This window comes from Pleurodeles waltl, chromosome 7, assembly GCF_031143425.1.
Source record: "Pleurodeles waltl isolate 20211129_DDA chromosome 7, aPleWal1.hap1.20221129, whole genome shotgun sequence".
Classification (NCBI taxonomy): domain Eukaryota; kingdom Metazoa; phylum Chordata; class Amphibia; order Caudata; family Salamandridae; genus Pleurodeles; species Pleurodeles waltl.
The window spans coordinates 399,830,965-399,854,675 of NC_090446.1; the positions used below are offsets into that span (position 1 = coordinate 399,830,965).

Sequence of the window (23,711 nt, forward strand, 5' to 3'; positions counted from 1 at the left end):
CAGCACCCCAGGGCACTCCAGCTAGTGGAGTTGCCCGCCCCCTCCGGCCACGGAGGAAAAACAAGGAGGAGTCACTGGCCAGTCAGGACAGCCCCTAAGGTGTCCTGAGCTGAGGTGACTCTGACTTTTAGAGATCCTCCATCTTGCAGATGGAGGATTCCCCCAATAGGGGTAGGAATGTGACCCCCCCCCCCCCCTTTGGGAGGAGGCACAAAGAGGGTGTACCCACCCTCAGGGCTAGTAGCCATTGGCTACTAACCCCCCAGACCTAAACACGCCCTTACATTTAGTATTTAAGGGCTCCCCAGAACCTAGGAACTCCGATTCCTGCAACCTAAGAAGAAGAGGACTGCTAAGCTGAAAAACCCTGCAGAGAAGACGGAGACTCCAACTGCTTTGGCCCCAGCTCTACCGGCCTGTCTCCCCACTTCTAAAGACACTGCTCCAGCGATGCTCTCCCCAGGGACCAGCCACCTCTGAAGCCTCAGAGGACTGCCCTGCATCTAGAAGGACCAAGAACTCCTGAGGACAGCAGCTCTGTTCACCCAAGACTGCAACTTTGTAACAAAGGAGCAACTTTAAAACAACTTGCGTTTCCCGCCGGAAGCGTGAGACTTGCCACTCTGCACCCGACGCCCCCGGCTCGACTTGTGGAGAACAAACACTTCAGGGAGGACTCCCCGGCGACTGCGAGACCGTGAGTAGCCAGAGTTGACCCCCCTGAGCCCCCACAGCGACGCCTGCAGAGGGAATCCCGAGGCTCCCCCTGACTGTGACTGCCTGCTCTCAGAACCCGACACCTGGTAAAGACTCTGCACCCGCAGCCCCCAGGACCTGAAGGATCCGAACTCCAGTGCAGGAGTGACCCCCAGGAGGCCCTCTCCCTTGCCCAGGTGGTGGCTACCCCGAGGAGCCCCCCCCCCCCCCCCCCTTGCCTGCCTGCATCGCTGAAGAGACCCCTTGGTCTCCCATTGATTTCAATTACAAACCAGACGCTTGTTTACACATTGCAACCGGCCGCCCCAGTGCCGCTGAGGGTGTACTTTCTGTGTGGACTTGTGTCCCCCCCGGTGCCCTACAAAACCCCCCTGGTCTGCCCTCCGAAGACGCAGGTACTTACCTGCTGGCAGACTGGAACCGGGCACCCTCTTCTCCATTGAAGCCTACGCGTTTTGGGCACCACTTTGACCTCTGCACCTGACCGGCCCTGAGCTGCTGGTGTGGTAACTTTTGAGGTTGCTCTGAACCCCCAACGGTGGGCTACCTTGGACCCAAACTTGAACCCCGTAGGTGGTTTACTTACCTGCAAAAACTAACAAACTCTTGCTCCCCCCAGGAACTGTTGAAAATTGCACTGTGTCTAGTTTTAAAATAGCTATATGTGATTTATGTGAAAAGTATATATGCTATTTTGCTAATTCAAAGTTCCTAAAGTACCTACCTGCAATACCTTTCATTTAAAGTATTACATGTAAATCTTGAACCTGTGGTTCTTAAAATAAACTAAGAAAATATATTTTTCTATACAAAAACCTATTGGCCTGGAATTGTCTTTGAGTGTGTGTTCCTCATTTATTGCCTGTGTGTGTACAACAAATGCTTAACACTACTCCTTTGATAAGCCTACTGCTCGACCACACTACCACAAAATAGAGCATTAGAATTATCTCTTTTTGCCACTATCTTACCTCTAAGGGGAACCCTTGGACTCCGTGCATACTATTCCTTACTTTGAAATAGTGCATACAGAGCCAACTTCCTACAGTGTGTGTGACAAGGTATGTTGGTGTGTGTTGCGTTGTGTGGGTATGTATGTGTGCATGCATGGGTGGTGGTGTGTATGAGTGTGTGCTTGTGTGTATATGGGTGCGCGTGTGGGTGTGTATATGTGTGGGAGGGCAGAAGAGGGAGGGATGCGTGGGGGAGGACTCTGGGAAGGGCGTGGGGAGACCCCTATCAGTGCCAGGGAAGGGATTCCCTGGCATTGATAGTGCTTACCGCCATGGTTTTCGTGGCGGTAAGATTGGCACTGAAGTCTCCAGCCCAGCGACCATTACCACCCTGGTGGTCAGTGTGTTAAAGTGGCTGTCTGTGATGGCGGTTACCACCAGGGTCAAAATCCCTTTTTTTCATTGCTGGCCTGTTGGCGGTCTTAACGCCGTTTTAACACCGACCACCAGGGTCGTAATGAGGGGCCTTAATGTTTTGCATCCTTGATGCTCACATGCTAACACTTAAGTCATAGCAGATTTTCAACTTCTAAGTGAGAGTTTCAAAGTTTTTGGAAGATTAAAGGCCAGTGTGTCAGAAAAGTAACATCCTGAAATAGATAAATACAATGTTTTGTAATTATTTGGTTGCAGTCCTTAATGGTTGAAGAATACTGAGAGACAACAGTATGCTTGACTGTTGGTGTTGGAAGTGGGCAACTGAGGTGTTGCAGACAGAAAACTGCATCTAGGCTGAGTTACAGGGCAGCCTCAAGCTTTGAAACAGTAGTTTCAATCAGCTACGACCATGGCTGAAGGTCCATCATTGTGACTGTCAGAGGTTACAAATAATTGTGGTGGTAATCTTGGATATGGCTTTGAGACAGTAGTGTCAGTTAGCTATGGCTATGGCTCAAAGTCCATCGTTGTGACTGTAAAAGGTTACAAATAATTGTGGTAGTAATCTTGGATATGATGTTTTTGCACACAGTCCATGCTGGACGTTTTCACCGTCTTATCTGTACACATATACTTATGACTCTGCATTACGTTTGCTTTCCAGGGCATCCGGAAACCAACACTGGAAGAAATCGAGCATGCTCGGAATGCCATCTTGACACCATCACTGTTTGGGAGCTCCCTGGAAGAGATCATGTTGCGGCAGCAGGAATTGTTTCCAGACCGGAAGCTTCCCTGGGTACAGACGCAGCTCTCAGAACAAGTCCTGGCACTGGGTGGAGAGCAGACTGAAGGAATATTCAGGTGTATTTTAATGCCTACGGAACATCGTGCCATCTGTTTTTATTAAAAGCGTTTACTCTAGATCTGTTACAGTATGGAACTGCCTGAAAGAGTAATGTATAAATTGAGATCTGGTTATCCATAGACACCACTGCTGCCATGACTGTTAATTCTTTATTTTATGTGCACAGTCACCACTAGAGTAAATTGAAGTGGAGATCGAAGATAAAAACATAGATGTAATATAATCCTAAAATGGGGTTCAAGTGTGTATGCAGGTCTATAAAGGTGTAATAAATTAAGCTGAAAATCCACAGTTACACGTATTTCACTCTGTTACCTCTTGTTATTGGTTTCTGAAAAAATATCAGGATTTGGTCATTGGCACAAATTGCCTAAATAACCCTTTAGCATATTTTTAGTAGAGTTTACTGGCACATATGTGGGGTGCTGATGCCTTTGTGCGTTTGTTTGCAGAGTACCTGGCGATATTGATGAAGTCAATGCACTGAAGCTACAAGTGGATCAGTGGCGGATTCCTAATAATCTAGTGGATCCCACAGTACCAGGTAAGAAAACATTCTTGTTTGTGTATATACATGCTCCTAGAATCCAGCAGCTGCACTTCACTGCATATCTGTGTGAATATGCAAATATTTTGTCCTGGCAAGCAAAACTATGTCTGTTGGCAGGATGTGTGTCTTCAGGATCGTGTCCTGAAGTGTGGAGCCCACAGATCCTCATGATTGTTCTGTGTCCTAGGTTTTATATTTGTTTCCAAAGCAATTCTTCTAACAGTAAATTAAGGCTGCTCAGGGACATCCGGTCAAGCTATGTACAAGATCCTCCTTAGTTAGTTGGTTACCCTGTAAAGGGTACTTTTGGAAACAACTAAAGGACAAACATGTGACTGATACTTTTCTTGCCAGAGGGTGTTTTTGGGAGGTTTGTAATCTTTGCCACTCTAGTGACCCAGTGCTCAAAAAGAGGATATTTTGCCTTGAATGGTTATCAAATTACATTCTACAACATTTATGAAGATCACGCTGCGTTATTTGGCTTGGGATAAAGAGGCGGACCGACCTGCTTGGTAGTGCATTGGAGGTGGCCAACCTTCATTCACCTTCTTCGCCATGAGGAAGCTGCACACGTCAAGTGCGGGTTTAAAAAAAAGTCAAAACTTGTCTCCTGCTTTTAATGGATCTAGCATCATGACCATCAAAAATGAGGGCTCTGTTCATGTTTTCAAAACCACATTAACAGTATTTTGGGGAACCAGCAGGGAGCTTTATATTGAAAGCACTGTTATGCCTGTAGTACAAAATTAAAGATCCTGTTTTTAGGTTAAGAATCCCCACTCCTTTGCATTTTCTAAAATGTTGCTTATTTTTGTACATAAAGTAATTTACAGAGATATGCAATACGTACTTCTTTATTGTTTTTTCCATTATTATTTTGAACAGTCTAGAGTTGTGGAATTAGTGTAAAGTTGAGGGCTTCGGTAATAACGCCTTAATCAGACTATCTAATTTCATGTTTGAATCCTCCTCAACTCACAAAACAGGAATAAGACACGGTCCAGAAGGAACACTGGAATGTTCTACTAAAGAAACTATTTGAAAAAAAGATTTTAGACAAACTGCAATGGCTTTTAAATGGAAACAGGTGTTATTACACCTTAGTGGCACCAGTAAGAGCTACTAAACCACATAGACTTGCATTCTAATTTCCCAAGGTCCCATGTGTCAGAATTAACATGTCAAACTTGATAGGTCTCTTCAAGGTGCACTCGGCACGTTTTTGAAGAAGTCGAGGGTAGGATTTACTGTGATTGCTTATGAATATGTAGAATCTGTTGGTTAAGTGCTTTGGCATCTTTTAAGTATTTTATATAAGTACTACACCCTGATTATTATTAATATATGTATAGAATGCCACTTTATGCTCTTGTCATGAGGTTACATTAGCTATTACACAGGCACGGTATTTTAGCCTAGACCTGCAGCTTGTGCTCTTTCACTTAGTCATGCATTTTTATTTTTCTATTGTTTTAGCAGAAGCCTTCTTTTAGCGTAAATGTTTTTATTATTTTATTAGCTTGTCCTTTTACACAGACTTCTGTTATTCTTTTCTCTGCACAGCATTTTCATTCTGTGCTCTGTCCAAGGTAGTATGTGATATTGTATTGTATTGTATTGTATTGTAATCGTATTTATATAGCGCTTACTACCCCTGACGAGGCGTCGAAGCACTTTTCGATGAGTAGCACGCTACTCCGGTACCCAACAAGAATTAGTGATGGATTAGTATAATTTAATAATGAGTACAGTTTTAGTATTATTATGAGTTAATTTGAGTTGCGGATATGGTACAAAGCGTTCATCATGTCGCCAACTCTTATACACAGAAAAATATGTTTTGTCACGTCAGGGACGTTTTCTCAGAACATCAGATGTTTTATTATAAAGCACCTCACTGCCCCTACACAATAGAGGGGAATTACAACTAGTTGCCATCGTACACTCCATGTCGCTAACGCAGTCTCTTCCTCTATGTGGGAGAATTGGAGGTAGAGCAACCGACCTCTTCTTAACCTGCAGTCGCAGGTATGGGGCTCTCCAATGGGCCTTATAGGTAGATTAGGGCTTACACTGCCATGCTCTTGTAGAGAATATTAGTAGTGCAGTTAGGGATGTTAGACCATTGTTGTGACAGTATGGTGGAGCTTTTCCTATGTTTCACTCTCCTTGTCACTGCCTTGCTTTTATTATGTTTTATCATCCTCATAATCGCCCTACATGCCTTTTTGCATGGAATGCAGTTGATTCAGTAAAACATATTGAACCTCGCCCTGCGTCCTTTTTGCCTTTGTGTGAGACATATGTGACTGAGAGAAAGGGGTAAGATGTGTTCCACCACAATTTCCCTGGGAAATTCAGATGACATGCCAAGGAGTGCCACAAATCATCTTTTACTCTTGGGTACTGGTGAGTTGCTGCTAGCTGGCCGGGAGGTTTAGGCTGACAGTTGTCACACGGTGCAGGATCAGACTCCGTCCCCTGCGTCTAGTGCTGCTGCCATCTAAATCCAGCAGTCTTGTTACTAATTGCGAGAATCTTTATTACACTCTTCTTTTGGTACTTACGTATTCTGATTAACAATAATAGTTGGGCCTAATGCCATCTTTGCGCTCTTATTTTTGAATCCCTTTAAATAGCACATTTGCACGTCCATCTTTGCTACGTTAAAACACTTAGCATTTGGCCTATTTTAGATTAACACGTCTTGGAGCATAATCGCCTAATAACCAGTTGGATTGCAGAGAAAGCTGTACAATGTTTACATAATCCAACCCTACTACCTTAGCCTTGTCTATCACGGACTCTTTTTCAGCAAGCAGTTCCATACCCTCCAACCCGCTGCTCTGTCTTTGAATGACTCTGATGTTGTATTGCTCCTTCCACTTCACGTTGGTCACAGGAGTTAGTGGACTTGACCCATGAGCCAAGTAACAGACAGTGATTCAGAGGTTGAGCCTGTGCCACATGTCTGGGTTTATATTCCACTCTGTAGCTGTCCTTTCTCAGGCATTATAAATCTCACTATTCAGATACGGGTGGCTTAAAATTTCATGATCCTAAACCACGCCAAAACAGAACTATTACTGCAAAACCCTACAAGGCATCATCGAAGATACGGGATAATAGAGCAAATCTTTTCTCACCTCATGATAAGGCATTATGTGTATTTTTTCCTTTCGGATGAGAAGGCGTACAATGGTAAAAGTTGAATAGCACTATTGTTCGCAGTAGAGGAGACAACGTCAGAATGTCAGTGGGGATAATGTAGGGTTGATTGGCAGAGAGTGACCGAAGAGTGACAGAAGATACAGGAAATAGTGACAGAAGATGCAGGAAATAAAAGTTCTTGGTTTTAAAAGCATTTACCAGGAGTTAGCAAAGGGCTGCATTGTAAAAATCATTTAGTGAGATAGGAAGACAAGAATTGGCAAAGCCATTAAGGGGGTCATTCTGACCCTGGCGGTCTTGGACCGCCAGGGTCACGAATGAGGGAAGCACCGCCAACAGGCTGGCGGTGCTTCCAATGACATTCTGACCGCGGCGGTAAAACCGCAGTCGGCCCGCCGGGGCCGGCGGTTTCCCGCCATTTTTGCCCCGGCTGGGAGAATCCGCCAGGGCAGCGCTGCCCTGGGGATACCGCCAGCCTGTTTCTGGCGGTTGTCACTGCCAGGAAGACGCTGGCGGTAAGGGGTGTCCTGGGGCCCCTGCACTGCCCATGCCACTGGCATGGGCAGTGCAGGGGCCCCCTAACAGGGCCCCGGCCAGCTTTTTACTGTCTGCCTAGCAGACAGTGAAAAGCGCAACGGGTGCAACTGCACCCGTCGCACGGCCGCAACACCGCCGGCTCCTTTCGGAGCCGGCTCATGTGTTGCAGGCCTCATTCCCGCTGGGCCGGCGGTCGCTAACATGGTTAGCGCCCGCCGGCCCAGCGGGAATGTTGGAATGGGGGCGTCGGTATTTTGGCAGCATGGGGGCCAAATGGCGGGTCCCGAGTTGGAATCACCCCCTAAGTCTTGTCTCAGGGATGTATTGAGGGTGCCAGTGCCTTATGGTGACGGTGCACAGCATGGCAAAAGGTTTTGGGGGAAAAAGAAGTGATGACACAGCTGCGTGATTTTGTTGGTGCGGGCATAAGTCATTAAGAATGCACGTCTACACAATGATGTGGCACCTTCCAACCAGAGATAGATTAGTACATTAAAAAGCGAGAAAGCAGTTTTCTTTTTAATATGGAGGGGAGAACAGCAATGTACTGCCTAGTGCTCCACAAGATCAAATAAAAAACGAAAAAATAGTGGGCATTGGTGTCAGTGGAGGGATGGATAGGGGGAAGCAACAGACAGTGGTTGGTAAGTCCACAATAGGCCTTTTGCAACTAGACAGCTTGGCTGTCTGAAAGGCTCTGCCTAAAATATGATCCTGTTGGATACATGTATGAGCCCGGTCTCTGGAGTGGAAAGCACATAAACCAGATTGTAGATGTTGAGTAGATTGAAAACAGTCTGTTAGAGTGTCTTGGAACAAAATGAAGCTGTTACACATGGGTGTGGTTAGATGGCGAAGAAGGATCTGTGATCAGTTTGCAGCAGTGGTCTAAATACTGTTGATCTAAAACTTTAAGTACCTGAAAGGAAATCAAAAGAAGCATGGTGGCATGAGGCAAGCAGAGTGAGAGGTATTACGTGGTGTGCTTAAGAGTGCGGTGAAAAAAAACTGCATAGAGCAAGGGTCTCCCAGTTGTTTCTGTAATAAGAGCTACTTAGGTTCATTGAAAATCATCCTGCACTACTAATATTATCTGATTGAGAGTTCTCGCTGCAGATTCCTTACCTTTGAAATCTCCCCAGGCGTCAGACTAGATCCGTAAGATTTTTTTTTAGTAGTACCTCTGTGCGCCGGTAGGTACCTTCGATCAGCTCCGTGTCCATTGTTTGCGTCATCATGGCAGAAAAGAAGTCAAAGGTTCTATATAGGCTCCACCCAGGTGCTCTGACGTCAGTTCTTTTCTTTCCAAACCAGCCAGCGCTGATCCGAGAGAGAGCTACCCCTCAGTCAATTTTTGACTGTTTGTTTTTTCAACTTTTTGTTTAATTCTTTTTTAGCTTAATCCTGGTGTGTCGAGAATATTGTCACGGAAGAAGGGGTTTGAGCCCTGCGGATCCTGCCATTGGGCGATATCCATATGGATCTGCACCACGCCTGCTTGTGGTGTTTGGATTGCGACCAGGCCCGAAGTTGTGCACCGAGTGCCTGGCCATTCATTTGATGACTTTGAGGGAGTGGTCCCTAAAGCTGATGGCAGCCTGGCACTCAACTCTGTGTAGGTCAAGGTCTCGGTTGAGAGGAAGGTCCTGTAACTGGTTGCAGAGTCAGAAGGCATCCCACTCAAATTCCTTGGGGCAATCTAGTAAATTGAGGTACAAGAAAAAGAATAAGAAGTCGAAGGACTCTCAGACTTGTCACCTGCCGACGTGACAAGGGAGCTTTGTCATTTAGGCCTTGTTCTTCGAAACCTCTGCATGTGTGACTAAGCACCTCCCCGAGTTTCTGGGAGCTGGATCGACGCATGCCCAATTGAAAGAATTTTATGAGGCCATGTGTATCATTTTTGGGAAATCTGACCCTGCCAGAGCGGTTTCAGTCCAGTTGGATCTAAGTGGCCCTCATTAGGTTTTGCACTGGCAGCTTCAGCCTCTGCGCTGATGGGCTGTAATGGATCCACTCCTCGATCCAAAACGTCGCTGGTTGTATCACCTTGACCTTCCCCAGCACCGGTCCCATTGCCGACGCTCCTGCCTCCTCTAGCACCCACCAGCACCGCCATCCCCTTTGTCATCCCTGACTCTGACACCTAATCGGATGGGTGTTGCCTGACTGACACCTGCAGAAGCATTTCAGCCTCTTTCGGATCCTGAGCCCTTTTCTGCTGGGCTAGGCCTTGGAAAGAATGTGAGGGGTCGCTGTAAACTTTAGAATACCAGCTATATGAAGAATAAATGAACTGGTGTGAGGACTTGGGTGAAGCCAGTGGATTGGACACATCTCCAGATACTGGTATGCTTTCTCCCCCTACCATGGCTATGGAGGAGGGAGCCTCTTATGCAGTGGAGGTGAGGAGGGTGGCTGGGTCCTGGACCTTCAGCTACCCTTGGTGGCAGTCAAGACTAATCTCTTGACAGGGTTGCTGCAAACGGGTGCTTTCACCTCTGAACCCTTGTCCCATTCAGTGATGCCTTCACGGACGTCCTTCTGGGTACCTGGTCCAAACCTAGCACAGTGGCTCCTATGAATAGGGTGATTGCCTGCCACCATCAACCTACACATGGGGACCCAAGTTTTCAGACAAAACACCCCACCCCTGAGAGCTTGATGGTCCAAGTGTGTATTTCCCATGGCTCGTTCCCTACTGCTCCACCAGATAGGAATCCAACAGGCTGGATTCATTTGTGAAGATGTTTCTTCTGCCAGCCTTGCGTTGTGGTCTGTGAACATCGCATGCCTTTTAGGCTGTTATTCCCACACGCTGTGACACGGTTGCGTAAGTGCTGCCACAAGTCCTGGGATCAGTTTTAATGACAGTGGCCCCAAGGCGCCATGCCTCGTTGAGGATGTCTGGCTTTTCGGGGGCTATCCAGGTGCACTGGAGCGCTTCAAGGATTCTTGTGCTACAGCCAGGTTCTTGGGCTTTGCAGCAATCCCTCGTCCGTTACTTCCCCCCCCCCCCCCCCCCCCCCCCCCAAATCTGCCTTTTGCCGGCTACAGGAGGTGCTTCCAAATTACACCAATTCCCGCCCAGCCATCGTGCTGCACATGCTGCCCAGCCTCTGCGTGGCAGAAGGTGCTGGACCCAACGACCTTGTAGGTCAGGTTGCCAGCGATAGAGATTTACCCCCACCATCCCTCCCACCACTCTGCAGTAGCCTCTAAACCCTCCTAGTCTGACTCTCTACCATCAAGGACACCCAGTTGGTGGCACAATTCGCCATTAACTGCCCAACTGGCAGTTTATTCGTTGAGACAGGTGTGTTTTGCAGATAGCCAGAAGGGGCTACTCCCTCCCCTTCAAAACTACCCCTCGATCCATGCCACGATCTTTCGATCAGATCACAGAGGATCATCTGTTCCTTCTCTGCGAGGACGTTGCGTGCCTCTTGTCCAAGGGAGCCATAGAGAGGGTTCCAGTGCCAGAAGTAGGATGTGATTGCTACTCCTGCTACCTTATGGTCCCCAAAAAGGGGGCCTACGAGCCCTCAATCTTTTCCTCAAGGAGGAGAAGTTTAAAATGCTCACATTGATTTTGTCTGTCCTGGACCCAGGAGCCTGGATGGTAGCATTGGACTTGCAGGATGCTTATTTTTATATCCCTGTTGTGCCTGCCACAGACATTACTTGCGGTTCAAGATAGACCACAAGCACTTTCAGTTTACCGTGCTCCCCTTTAGCTTTACCAGCGCCCATCGGGTGTTCACCAAGGTAATGGCGGTGGTTGCAGCTCATCTGCGGAGATCAGGGGTATCAGTCTTCCCCTAGCTCGGCGACTGGCTACTGAAGGCTGGTTCACCCCAGGCTGTCGTCTCCAGACTACAGTGACCCCCCTGCATTCGCTAGGGTTCACTATAAACGAACCGAAGTCACACCTGACTCACTCTCCAATGCTCCCTTTCATCAGAGCTGTTCTGGGCACAGTGCAGTTTTGGGCTTATCCTCCTGAGCGGCGAGTCCAGGATATTCAGGCTATAATACTAATGTTTCAGCCTCTGTTGTGTATTTTTGTGAGACTGACTCTGAGGCTGCTGAGCCTCATAGCCTCCTGCATCCTGCTGGTGACACATTGCAGATGGCATATGCAGGCTGTGCAGTGGGACCTGAAGTTCCAGTGGGCACAGCATCAGGGGAATCTCTCCGACATGGCCCAGATCGCAGGGAGAACTGCAAAAGACCTGCACTGGTGGTTAATGAACCGTGATTTGGCCATAGGCAGATCCCTTTCCCTTTCCCTTTCCCACCCAGATCTGACAGTAGTGAGAGATGCACCACTCCTGGGATGGGGTGGCCAAATGGGAGAGGTGAAGATCAGAGGAATCTGGTCTGCGGCGGAAGCAGAACTCCACATCAACATGCTGGAGCTCTGTGCGATCACACTGTCATTGGAAGCCTTTCTTCCCTCTATTAAGGGAAAGATAGTGCAGGTGTTCATGGAAAACACCACCACCGTGTGGTACTGCAGTAAGCAGGGCGGGATGGGCTCATGGACCCTTTGCCAAGAAGCTCTTTGTTTCTGGACACGGCTGGAACAGCAGAGCATATCCGTGGTGGTTCAACATCTGACGGACTCTCTGATTCCCTGAGCAGACGAAAATGCCTCATGGATCACAAATTGCATCTCCATCCGATGATGGCATAAGGTCTCTTTCAGCAGTGGGGAGAGTTTCGGGTTAATCTGTTCACCTGCACTGAGAACACTTACTGTCAGCAGTTTTGCACGTCTCAGTGACATTCAGGCCTCCTATATGCTTTTCCACTCATACCACTTGTGCCCACAGTTCTCAAGAAGATCAGGAACAACTGGGCCCAAGTAATCCTTGTGGCTGCGGACTGTGCACAGAGAGTCTGGTACCACTGATCAGACTGCCCCTTCTGGAAGATCTTCTGTCGTAGCAGCAAGGCAAGGTTCTTCACCCAAACCTGTCCACTCTCCACCTTCTTACATGGAGATTGAGCAGCAGAGGTTGAAAGCTTTTGACCGTCCTTCCTTCTCTGTAATATCATTTTAGCATCCAGACGCCCCTCCACCAGAACAGTATACGCCTTTTTGTTGGAAAGAATTTGTGGCATGGTGCACAGATAAGTCTGTTGATCACCCTTTCTGCTCCTCTTTCGGAGTTACTACTGTTCATTCTTTCCCTTGCCCAGCATGCTTTTGGAACTCCTAAGGGCTATTTGTCTGCGCAATTTCGAGCCTCTCTTTGCAACTGTTCCCTCAGGCATCTCACATTGAAAACAACCATCCTTGTGGTAATTGCATCTGCCTGGAGGGTGAGTGAGCTGCAGGCCTAAACCACCGTACATCTCTCTGTTAATCTTGACAAAGTGGTGCTTCACAATAGGGCCTCCTTTCTCCCCAAATTGGTCACATCTTTTCAGGGAGGCCGATCTATCACCTTGCCTACTTTTTACACAGCCCCACATCCTTCTAAGGAAAACGAGAGACTCCACCACCTAGATCCAAAAAGAGTGTCGGTGTTCTTCCATGATGGAACAAAAGAGTTCCAGGTGGACGACCAACTCCTCGTAGGGTTTGTGGGTGCGAAGAAAGGTTGGGCAGTGCAGAAGAAGACCATCGCCAGATGGGTCGTACTCTGCATTAAGATCTGCTACACAGTGGCCAAAAAGGAACCTCCTGAGCATTGTCTAGCCTTTTGGTGAGGGGTTTGAAAGAGGGAAAATGACATAGTAGTAGGATGATTGCGGTAAGTCAAGTATGGGTCTGAAGGTGGTAAAGCCTTGTTTACATGTATAGTGGTGCTTAGGGCCTGGTATTCCATACTTCTCTGCCAGTGGTGTGCATCTAGTCTTTAAGGATTTGATAGTGAAAGTTATCCAGGGCTGCAAAAATGCAGAGGATGTAGAGGGATTCAAATGCCAATAGACTGATGTTGTTGAAAGAGCCATAGGAGAGAATACCAGGAGGAGGTGCCATGTCGTGGTCAAACTGGTCATGGCAAAGATTGAGTTGGGGGAGATCTTGTGATCTGATATGGAAATCATTTGGTTCTGATTGGGGTAAGGGGCAAAACACTAATATTCATGTTTGTAGATACATCCCAGTGTATGTCAGTTTCGCCAAGGAGGACATAAGCCACAAGATTCGTATAATGATGTTTTTTGGAAGAAAAAAAATCAGTAACTGGATGAAGCAAGAGGCAAGGTCAAATAATTTGAGGACTCCAAATAGAAATCTTCTGCCAAAAGTGGTATTCAGTCAAAGACTTCATTGTGATAGGGTATCAGCCAGAGATATCCAAAACTGCAATATGGAATTCTGTTCAGTAGGCATCCTTCATTCAACCAATTCAGGACCACTATGCCATCAGTCTTGCAGAGAACAGTGGCATACCATGGCTGCCTGCAGTACTCCATTGTTGATAGGAGCACAGTTTTCCCAGAATTGCAGCATGCAAAAAGTTATGCCTACTATATTATGGTACATAGAATATTATTGTGCAGCCAGCAGTTCACGTGGAGATCAGGCCTCTAGCACTGCCAAGCAAGGTGATGCCATACCTGTCCAAGACCCTCAGAGCACAGTGCCACTAGTCTCCAAGCCTTGCATTGCCCAATGTGACATGGGTCACATTCTGAAGAGTAGAGTTGGATACCAAAGCCAAGGAACAACAGTACACATGGACTGCTCCTTCTGTCATGCAGTGTGCAAAGGAAGCATACTGCAAAGCATAGTGAAGCACTGTGGCTCCCCCAGCAATTTAGTGCAAAAGGATCGCTGTGCACAAAACATTGAAGTGCACAGTACAGCATCTTGTAACCAAGCAGTGAGCACATAAATGAGGGAAAGATCATGCCGGGCTCTTGCCTTCCAGCACAGCAAAAAACAAAGGGACATTAGGACCTGTAGTTTACACGTAACCTGAAGCCTCTAAGCACTGCAGTGCACAAATGGTCACTATGCTCCTGTGCAATAAACAAAGTGCGACTGTGCCCAGAAGCACTCCCATGCACAAGGGGACAGTGTTGTCTGCCCCAACTCTACCCCTTTGGGTTTGCAGCACACAAGGAGAAACATTACTACCACCAACAACTATCTATCCCCATAGTTTCCTGCTTGTAGGGTTAACATGTATTCTGTAGTTAATTTAAGAAGCTTTAAGCCAGCTTTCCTTAGCCAGTGGCCTATTTTGTTCCTGAATCTTCACTCATTGGCATGAAACATTGTCAGTTGCATACATTTTTCAAATGGTTTTGTCAGTGCTTACTCCCTGGTGCTGCTGCACTGCTTACCAACTGAATATAAACATGGAGGTACTCTTAGAATGGTATTCTAAATACTGTATTATTGTTTTACTATTCCAGATGGCCACCACATTGATAATAATTTGGCAAGCAGGCTGTCAGTTCTAGGTGCACTTGTGCCTTGGTGCTTTCTAGTAAATAAGCAATGACTAGCAAGTAGATGTTATGTTTGTGCACATGCCTATTTTGCTCCTTCACAAATGCTAAACATGTTGGCTTTGGCAGCACTTGTTAAGATTGACCTCTATGGAACATACTCAATACATGATAACAGTATTATATTTTTTCCTTACTTTAAGGGGCTGTGTGTCAGCCTGCTTCAGCCACTGGTTTATTTTACTCTATAACCATCTCTTGGCTTAAGACCTTGACAATAACATCTTGGGTCAGCTTACCATAAGTATTTTCATCTACATATGTGGTATTTGTATAGTGCCAACTTAGCCAAAATGCAGTGTTGTGTAGTGCTGCATATGGTCAGAGGCAAAAGCAACACTGAGCAAATGATCGAAGCTATAGCTGGGTTCTGGGAGCAGAAGTGGACTTTTGACACATTGTTGTGTTTTATTTAGCAGCCTGAATCTTTTCTGGATTCACATGTTGTCTGGCATCTAGTGGCTGTGTCAGGAATTTTCCAACATCTTATGTTTTTATTAGTCCTTTCTTTATTTTTTTGTTTTTGTTGTTGAGCTTCAACGTATCTGCCCATTTGGTGCTTCCTGTGACACTGTAGCTTCTTCTCCAGAAGTTCCCACCTTTTGTCTCGATCTTCAGATTCTTTTTCCGCCTTTGAGTCTCGAAGGCTAGTGAAGGAGCTCCAATGCAAGGAAGACGTTGTTTGTGAAGAAATTCATGAACACCATCAAAAAGTTAATCAGAGTCATTTCAATTCCTGATGAAAAGGTATAGGAGGCGTATTCAGAGAAAAGAGAGGATTTTCGAAAGACTTTTGAGAATGCCCATTCAGGGGGCTTCTTGAAGGGCTGAAATGGAGAAGACTCCCTTCCAGTTTTGCGATAACTGCTACCACAAGTTCTCCCGGAAGGACGAGCACCTAGTCTACAGCCTCTGCCTTCCTGTTAACACCCAAAGCAAGGAGTGCAATACCTGCTTGATCTTCATGTCAAAGACATTAAGGGGTGAGAGAGAGACAGAGGCAGGCCCACCACAGCTTGCAGTGCCAGCAGACAACACCATCCCTAAGGGATCTGGGCCTCTCCAGCGTAGAGGTGACAATGTTGCAGAGGAAGCTGAGTGAGAGATGTCGGACGTCGAAGGGAAGATCATCGACGTCGAAGGCCAGACGACAAAGAAACCAGAGCTAAGAGAGCCATCGACCTAAAAAAAAAATAGCCTGAGTCACGTAAATGGGACTCAAGGCCGTCAAAGGAACCCTCGGCGTAGAAGATTTTGCCGACCACAGGCACACCGCGACTAAAAGAGTCCTTGGATTTCTCAAAGGAAATTCCGCCGGAGGACTCAACAACAAATCCAAGTCGTCGAAAGACAGTCGAGTAAAAGCTGCATCGGCGTCGAAAATAGGCAGGCTGTGAGCGGAACAATGAAGCTCAGTGACCAAGACATCTTCGAAGGACTCTTCGACGCCAAAGAGGAAGACACCAAGCCTCGATGCCGAAGAGAAGGCGGCAGAGATAGAGCGGAAGAGGAGGCATCTCAAGACCGAAATGGCAGCTCTCATTTAGAAAAGGAGGGATTTCCATGAGATCCTCAAGGGATTCTGCGTACCCCAAAATACTTTGATGCTTAAAGACCACAAGGAGAAAGAGGTCAAGGAAATTAAACCTCCCTGTAGGAAATTGGCTCTGTATATTCTATATCAAAATGAGATATAGTGTGTACAGAGTCCAGGGGTTCCCCAGAGGCTTAATAGAGGCTAAAGTAGATAATATTAATGTTCTCTTTTGGGGTAGTGTGGTCGAGCAGTTAGGCTTATCACAGGGTAGTGCAAAGCATTTGTTGTACACGCACAGTCAATACATGGGGGACACACTCAATGACTAACTCCAGGCCAATGTATTTATATTGGAAAAATATATTTTGTTACTTTATTTCCAGAACCTATTGGATCTTGTTGTATGTAAGTATATTTGCAAGTAAGTATCGAACATGTGTATCAAAAGCACTAGTTTGCCAAAGGAAACGGTTTACAGGCAAGAAACACTTTTCATTTTTAAATGTTGACACTGTGCAATTTTCAAAACATACTGGGGGGGAGGGATTAATGCAGTTTTGAGTTAAGTACTCGACTTACAGTTCCTGTCTCCAGGGGTTAGGGTGTTCACTGGTTGGGGTTCAGGATGACCCCAAACTCACACCACCTGCAACATGGGGGTGCAGAGGTCAGAGTTGTAGTTAGATTTTGAATGGGATCCTACGGAGACTGGGGGAACTCAGAAACAGATCTGCTGATAGGTAAGTACCCGCAACTTCGGAGGGCAGACCTGGGGGGTTTAGGTGAACACGAGGGGGGCCACAGGTAATACCAAACACACTCCTTCAGTGGCACAGCGTCGGGCTCCCAATGCTTTTCAAAAGGGGGGATCCCGGGGGTTACAAAGATGCTACAGGCTGGGTCCAGGTGGTCAGCTCTGAAAAACCACAAGCTGGACAAGGAGGAGGGACGCCTGCTGAACGTTGCTGTACCAGTGGTCGGATTCCCCAAGGCCAGGGGGCTGCGGGTACAGGAGTACCTTTTAGGCGTCAGAAATATTTGCCCTGTTCTCTTACAGTCAGGGAGGTCCTATGGATTTAGGCTGCAGATGTAGTCGTGTTGGCCAGGAGGGGTCAACCCTGGGTGGACACAAGGTGAGAATTGCCTGGGGGCCTGCCCTAGGCCTGTGGGCCACCTGGACAAGTGCCGTGGGTGTCGGGTGCAGAGTGTGCAGGACTCGCGGATCTGGGGCAGTTCTTGAGTCATTTTGGAGGGTTTCATCTGGACAGGGCCGAAGTCCTCAGGAGTTCTTGGTCCTCTGGTGGGCAGGCAGACCTCTGGGGGTTTGGAGAGGTCGCTGGTCCTGCTGGACCTTTTGGTAGCAGAGCCCTTGAAGCTGCAGACAGGCCGGTAGGGCTGGGGCCAAGTCAGTTGTCATCTGGAGTCTTCGCTGCTGGGCATTCTGCTTAGCAGTCCTTGTTGAGGTCACCTGGAATTTGGTGAGCTAGGTTAAGGGGAGCCCTTAAATCCTAGATTTAGGGGCGTTACAGGGGTCAGAGTGCAGATGCCAATGTGGGTTTATTGTGCTGAGAAGTTTCATTCTGAACTTCCTAGTCTTCAGTGAAGCCATCATGGAGCTGTGGAGTTCATAATGACAAACTCCCAGCCAATGTACCTAATATGGCCACACTCCACTTACAATGTCTAAGAATGGGCTTAGCCATTGTAGGGGCATATTGCTCATGCAGCTATGCCTTCACTTGTGGTATAGTGCACCCTGTCTTAGAGCTGTAAGGCCTGCTAGAGGGTTGACTTATCTATGCCACAGGCAGTGGTTTGTGGGCATGCCACCCTGGAAGGGATGCCATGTCGACTTTACCTTTTTCTCCCCTCTAGCACACACAATCTGCAATGGCTGTGTGCATGTGCTTGGTTAGGGGTCCCTTAGATTGTCACAATAAATGCTGCAGCCCTTAGGGACCCTCCCTGGTCACAGAGCCCTTGGTACCACTGTTACCTTTTACAAGGTCTTATCTGTGTGCTAGGGGTGTGCCAATCGTGGAGACAATGGTACAGTTTTAGAGAAAGAATACTGGTGCTGGGGCCTGTTTAGCAGGATCCCAGTACACTCTCAGCCAAGGCAGCATCATTATCAGGCAAAAAGTGTGAGGGGTAACCATGCCGAAAGGAGCACTTTCCTACACTCCAACTACTACAGAGCCCCAAGAAGAGGAAAAAGACCTTTTCTATAGGGAAGAGGAGGAACAAAGCTCAGAAGTTGAGTATGTAGAGCAGTGGCAGGATCTGGATATAGACTCCCCAGAAGAAAAGGTGGAAAGATACCCCTTGAGACCCTCGCTACCCAACTATGTAGGCATGTATAACCTAGTCACTAAAAATATGACTGAGAAGTATGGAGTCCACCTGGAGGAGTACAAACCTCAGTCCTGCTTTTTTCTGGAAGCCCTAATGCCTACGCAAACCAGGAAGCAGTTTCTATTTATGCTCCCTAGTGTCCTAGACCAGGGAAGAGGAGCCTTTAAAGAACCTGCTACTTGTCGAGCTGTGACTCCAAGAGCAAAAATACAAACATTCATCAAAGGACCCAGCCTATATAAAAGGAACAGTCTGTAGTTTCCATCTTTGTCGTAACTGCAAGAAAAATGGGCAATTTTTTATCAACAGTAGGGATGCCTCCAGAAAAAGAAAGCAAGAGGATGGAGCTTATGGGGAGGAAATTTGAGCAGAGTGCAGCCAATCAGTGGCACTTAGGAAATTCAAATGCACTGCTGAATCGCCATGCACATCAGCACTGAGAAGAAATTGGAGAACTGATGAAGCACCTCCCACAACAATACTGAAAAGGGCGGCACACTTAGTGGATAATGACAAAAACATCATCAACACATGTTTAAAGCCAGCTTTGGATGTGGCAGATACATCTAGCCTGCAAATGGTGATGGGAGTAACACTCGGAAGGCACTCATGGTTAAGAACCTCACAGTTCAAGCCAGAGGTACAGGCCAGTATCCTGAACACCCCATTCAACGGTGAACAGTTGTTTGGCAGTACAGTTGTCAACAAACTCAACCAGGTAAAGAAGGACAATGAAACCACAAAATCAATGGGAACATTACAGTTTTGGGGAAGAGTACGCAGGGGAACAGTACCATCACACAGAGAGTAAGTTTCCAGACGGTATCTTTGCATCAAGGCTTTCAGGCAACCAGCCAAAGAGCCTCAGTAAAACAAGGCTGGCAATATCAACAACAAAGTCAATAGCCTTTTTGTTGAAGAGGCAATGGAAGGGGTCAACCCCACAAGGGAGGATCTACTCTCACACGCAAGAGACTCAGCAAATCAAAAAGACCTCTCACAGACACCATCAGCGAGAGGCCCATCAAGGAACAACTATTCCTACATGCTACACCTGTAGGGGGTGGAGGAAAATAACATCAGACAAATGGATGTTAAACTTAATCCATTTTGGATATTGCATAGACTTTCTAAAATTCTCTCCAGTGAGAGGGCCAAAGAAAAATATTCACTTCAAAGAAGAAACAACAAAGAGGTGGAAGAATTGTTCGGGAGAAAAGCAATAGAGAGGACTCTGAACAAAGAGGCCAACAAAGGATACTACTCAACATATTTCTTAATTCCCAAAGTAGACGGCTCTCTAGGAACAGTTGTAGACCCCAGGTTCATAGGCACCTCAAAATTCAAGATGACATTTCAAGAGGTAATCCCTCAATTACAAATAGGGGATTACATGGCAACAATAGACTTAAAGGATGCCTACTTGCACATCCCAGTGAAAGCACAATACAAAAGATTCCTACGCCTTATGGTAAACAAGATTCACTACCAGTTCTCAATACTGGCATTCGGGACAAAATCATCCCCAAGAGTGTTCCCCAAGTGCCTAGCAGCAGCACACCTCAGGAGGCAAGGCATACATGTTTAGCCTTAACTAGACGACGAGCTAGTAATTCTTACAAAAAATGCAAAGAGAACATACAGAAAGTAAAAGAAACCTTATACTCACTAGGATTCTCAATAAACATAGAGGAATCATTCCCCAAACCAGAGCAGGAAACTATATTTCTTGAAGCAAGAAAATACTCATATCAGGGGAAGGTGTTTCCCAATGAGAAGAGAACACAATCATAGATTGCTGAGACTCAACTTTACCAGAAAGGGTAAGCTCTGACAGTGAGGATGGTGGGGAGATTTCTAGGGAAAATGGTATCATGCATTCCCTTAATCCTTTATGTGAGACTACACATGAGTCTAATTCAGGAATGGTTACAAAACCAATGGTCACAATACACAGAGACGATCTTGTGGTTGTCATGCAAAAAATGCAGGTGTAACTAGTGTAGTGGAACAAGTCAAATATAACTCAAGGCATGACATTTCAGCAACCAACTCCCATCAGTAAAGTTACAACAGATGCCTCACTTATGGGGTGGGGAGCACACATGATCTTGCACAAGGTCAAAGAAGTTTGGAAGGGAATGGATACGGTAAAACACATCAGCATCCTAGAACTAAAAACAGTATTCCTAGCCTTAAAAGCCTTTCAGGTGCAGCTACTAGGGAAAACAGTATTTATCCAAACAGAAAACACTGCAACAGTGTTTTACATCACCAAATTGGGGGAAGAGCACAATCTCTTCAGCTATCAAAGCTAGCCCAAGAGCTCTGGAATTGGGACAAAGGAAGATAACATGAACAGGGATCCACCTTCAGTGGAAGGACAGTACAGAGGTGGGCAAGCTCAGCAGACAGAAGTCTTGTTCACACGAATGGGAACTAAATTAGAAAGTACTCAAAAGGATCTTTCAGAAGTGAGGAACTCCAAAAGTAGATATTTTGGTAATGACACAGAATGCAAAGGGCCAAAGCTGTGCATCCAGACAACCTCACCACCAGTCCCTGGGGAATGCTCTGCCTATAATCTTTTCAGGGACATTTGTTTATGCTTTGCCCCCTGATACCACTATTACAGAGGGTAATCAACAAATGCAAAAGAAGCAAAATGACTCTAAACTTAATTGCCCCCAGTCAGATTAACAGACCTGGTTCTCAGAACTGCTACAGATGGCAGACGGGAACATTCAAAAACTGCCAATACAACAAGACCTGTTATCTAAACAGAAAGATTTTTACCCAGAAGCTGTGAGCTTAGCTGCCTGACTCCCGGGGACTTAGAATTTGTACACTTAAAACTACTAGAAAAGATTATGAAAGCACTTAGAGAGACAAGAAAGCCAACAAGAAGGCATTAGTTATCTAAATAAATGTAAAAGATACTGGTAATGGTGCTTTAAAAGGGGATTATTAAAGGAAAAATTGCAAAAGAATCAACAGTGCCTAATTACTTAACTATCTGATAGATTGCAATTTAACATAAGCCTCCTTAAAGGTACATTTAGCGGCAATAGTTTCTTACACAAAGAACTGCATAGAGAGATGTTTTTTTCCCAGCGCCAGTAATAAAACGATTCCTAGAGGGAGCCAAAAGAATTGCACCACCAAGGAAGGTACTAGCACCTGCACTGAACCTTAATCTAGTGTTGTCTCAATTAATGAAGTCACCATTTGAGCCCTTAAACAAAGCCTCAAAAAAGATGCTCACATTAAAGACAGCATTTCTGGTGGCTATAACGTGGCTCCTGACAGTGAGCGAAATACAAGCTCTTACAATTCAGGAACCATATATGCAAATTTTCAAGGACAGAACTGTCATGAGAACGTATCCACAGTTTCTACCAAAAATACTTTCACAATTTCATATAAGCCAAACTACTTAAATACCAAGTTTTTTCCAAAACTCAAAAGATCAAGCACAGAGAGCTTTGCATTCAATAGACGCTAGGCAAGCAGTAATGTACTACATTGAAAGAACAATATGCTATGCAGGAAGACAAAACAGCTTTTAGTTTCTTTTGCGGACAGCAACATGGGAAAAACAGTAACTAAAAGTACAGTGGCCAGATGGATCTCTTAAACTATTCAAATATGCCACACAAATTCCGGGGGAAAATTGAGTTCAAACTTAAGAGCACACTTAACAAGGAAGAAAGGAGCAGCAATTGCCTTTCTAGCAAACACACCATTACAGGATATTTGTATGACAGACGGATGGTCTACCCACACTTTCACAAAACCCTACTGCATAGACGTTCGAATGAGCAAAGAATCTCAGGTGTGGCAAAGGGTACTAAAACATCTATTTTCAAGTAGAAGTCCATTTTCAGCCCAACCACCGCAAATCGAACATAGCGCTACATAATCTATGCACATCAAGTGAATCCAGAAAAGATTCATGCTGCAAAACAAATCGTTCTCTATTTGTAGATGTAGTTTTGTAGCCTGAGCAATTTTCTAGATTCACAAGCGAAAGAACCACCCACCTCCCCCAAGAAGATGGAGAAAAAAAGAATCTGAAGATGGGGACAAAAGGTGGGAGCTTAAGGAGGAGTAGAGACAGCCTCACAGTAAGCTCCAAATGGACAGATCCATTGACTCCCAGAAACAAAAACAAAAAATAAAGAAAGGACGAAAGAAGGCGTAAGAATTAGGAAAATTCCTGACCTAACCACTAAATGGCAGAATAATGCACAGTATGTGAATCCAGAAGATTCTTCAAGCTGTGAAACTACACCTACAGGTAAGAAACTATTCAGAGTTTTTTTTAGAGGTGTGTCTAAAGCTTTTTTCCTAAAATGAAGCAGTATTGAAGGAGTCCTGAACAATACACGGATGTTGCTATAGATTCTAGTACATTGTTGGAGAAGGCCGGTTGCATTCTTTTTCTTTACACCATTTTGTCTACAAAGAGATTGTTTCTTGGTTGAGTTTGTGCTGAGAGACACCAGGGGAGATGAGCTTGCAAGCCAGAAAGGCAGTAGCAATGGTAGTGATGAGCTTGTACATGCATAGGTTCTGAAAGTCATGCAGATCAGTTCTAGTGGAATTTACATCATGATGCGGCTGTTGTGGTCATATTATCTCAAACTGTGGATGAGTTGTTCTGCAGCTTGCAGGATGCCCTAAAATGCCCAGTGTGGAATCTGGGAAATGATGGAGCAGGGTGTAGCCTATTTTCAAATGCAAGAGTAAGCAGTTTTTCATTTCCGAAGTGGCTTTCTACGAGGAACAGTTTCACTTTCTTTATGATCGAGAGCTAATACCAAGCAGTTTTGTTTTCTTGACAATGTGTTCCTTTAGGACGATGTTCGTGTCCAGGGTGAATCCATATCCCTTGGTACTACGTGAAAATTGTAAAATTTTAATGCTGTTATTGGTGAGTAAAACCAGAAGGGTCCCCATGGAGAGGTTAAAGATAGCTGGGTACAGGACAGATCTTTGAGGGGCTGTGGAGGTCATAGGGATCTTCTGGGACTTGGAAGTGCCTATGTGAAGGAACTAGTGTTGATTCCAAATGTGGAAGGAAGATCACTGTTTTTTATG

General features: G+C 45.9%; 1 protein-coding gene across 2 annotated transcripts in view; it reads left to right on the forward strand.

Moving 5' to 3' along the window:
* LOC138304113 (rho GTPase-activating protein 39-like) overlaps positions 1–23,711 on the forward strand; it is a 598,847-nt gene that overhangs the window by 561,019 nt on the left and 14,117 nt on the right. For both annotated transcript variants that reach the window (XM_069243876.1, XM_069243877.1), the window contains 2 exons: positions 2,773–2,972; positions 3,429–3,520. In XM_069243876.1, coding sequence (XP_069099977.1) covers positions 2,773–2,972; positions 3,429–3,520 — 292 coding nt within the window. The remainder of the gene's footprint in view (positions 1–2,772; positions 2,973–3,428; positions 3,521–23,711) is intronic.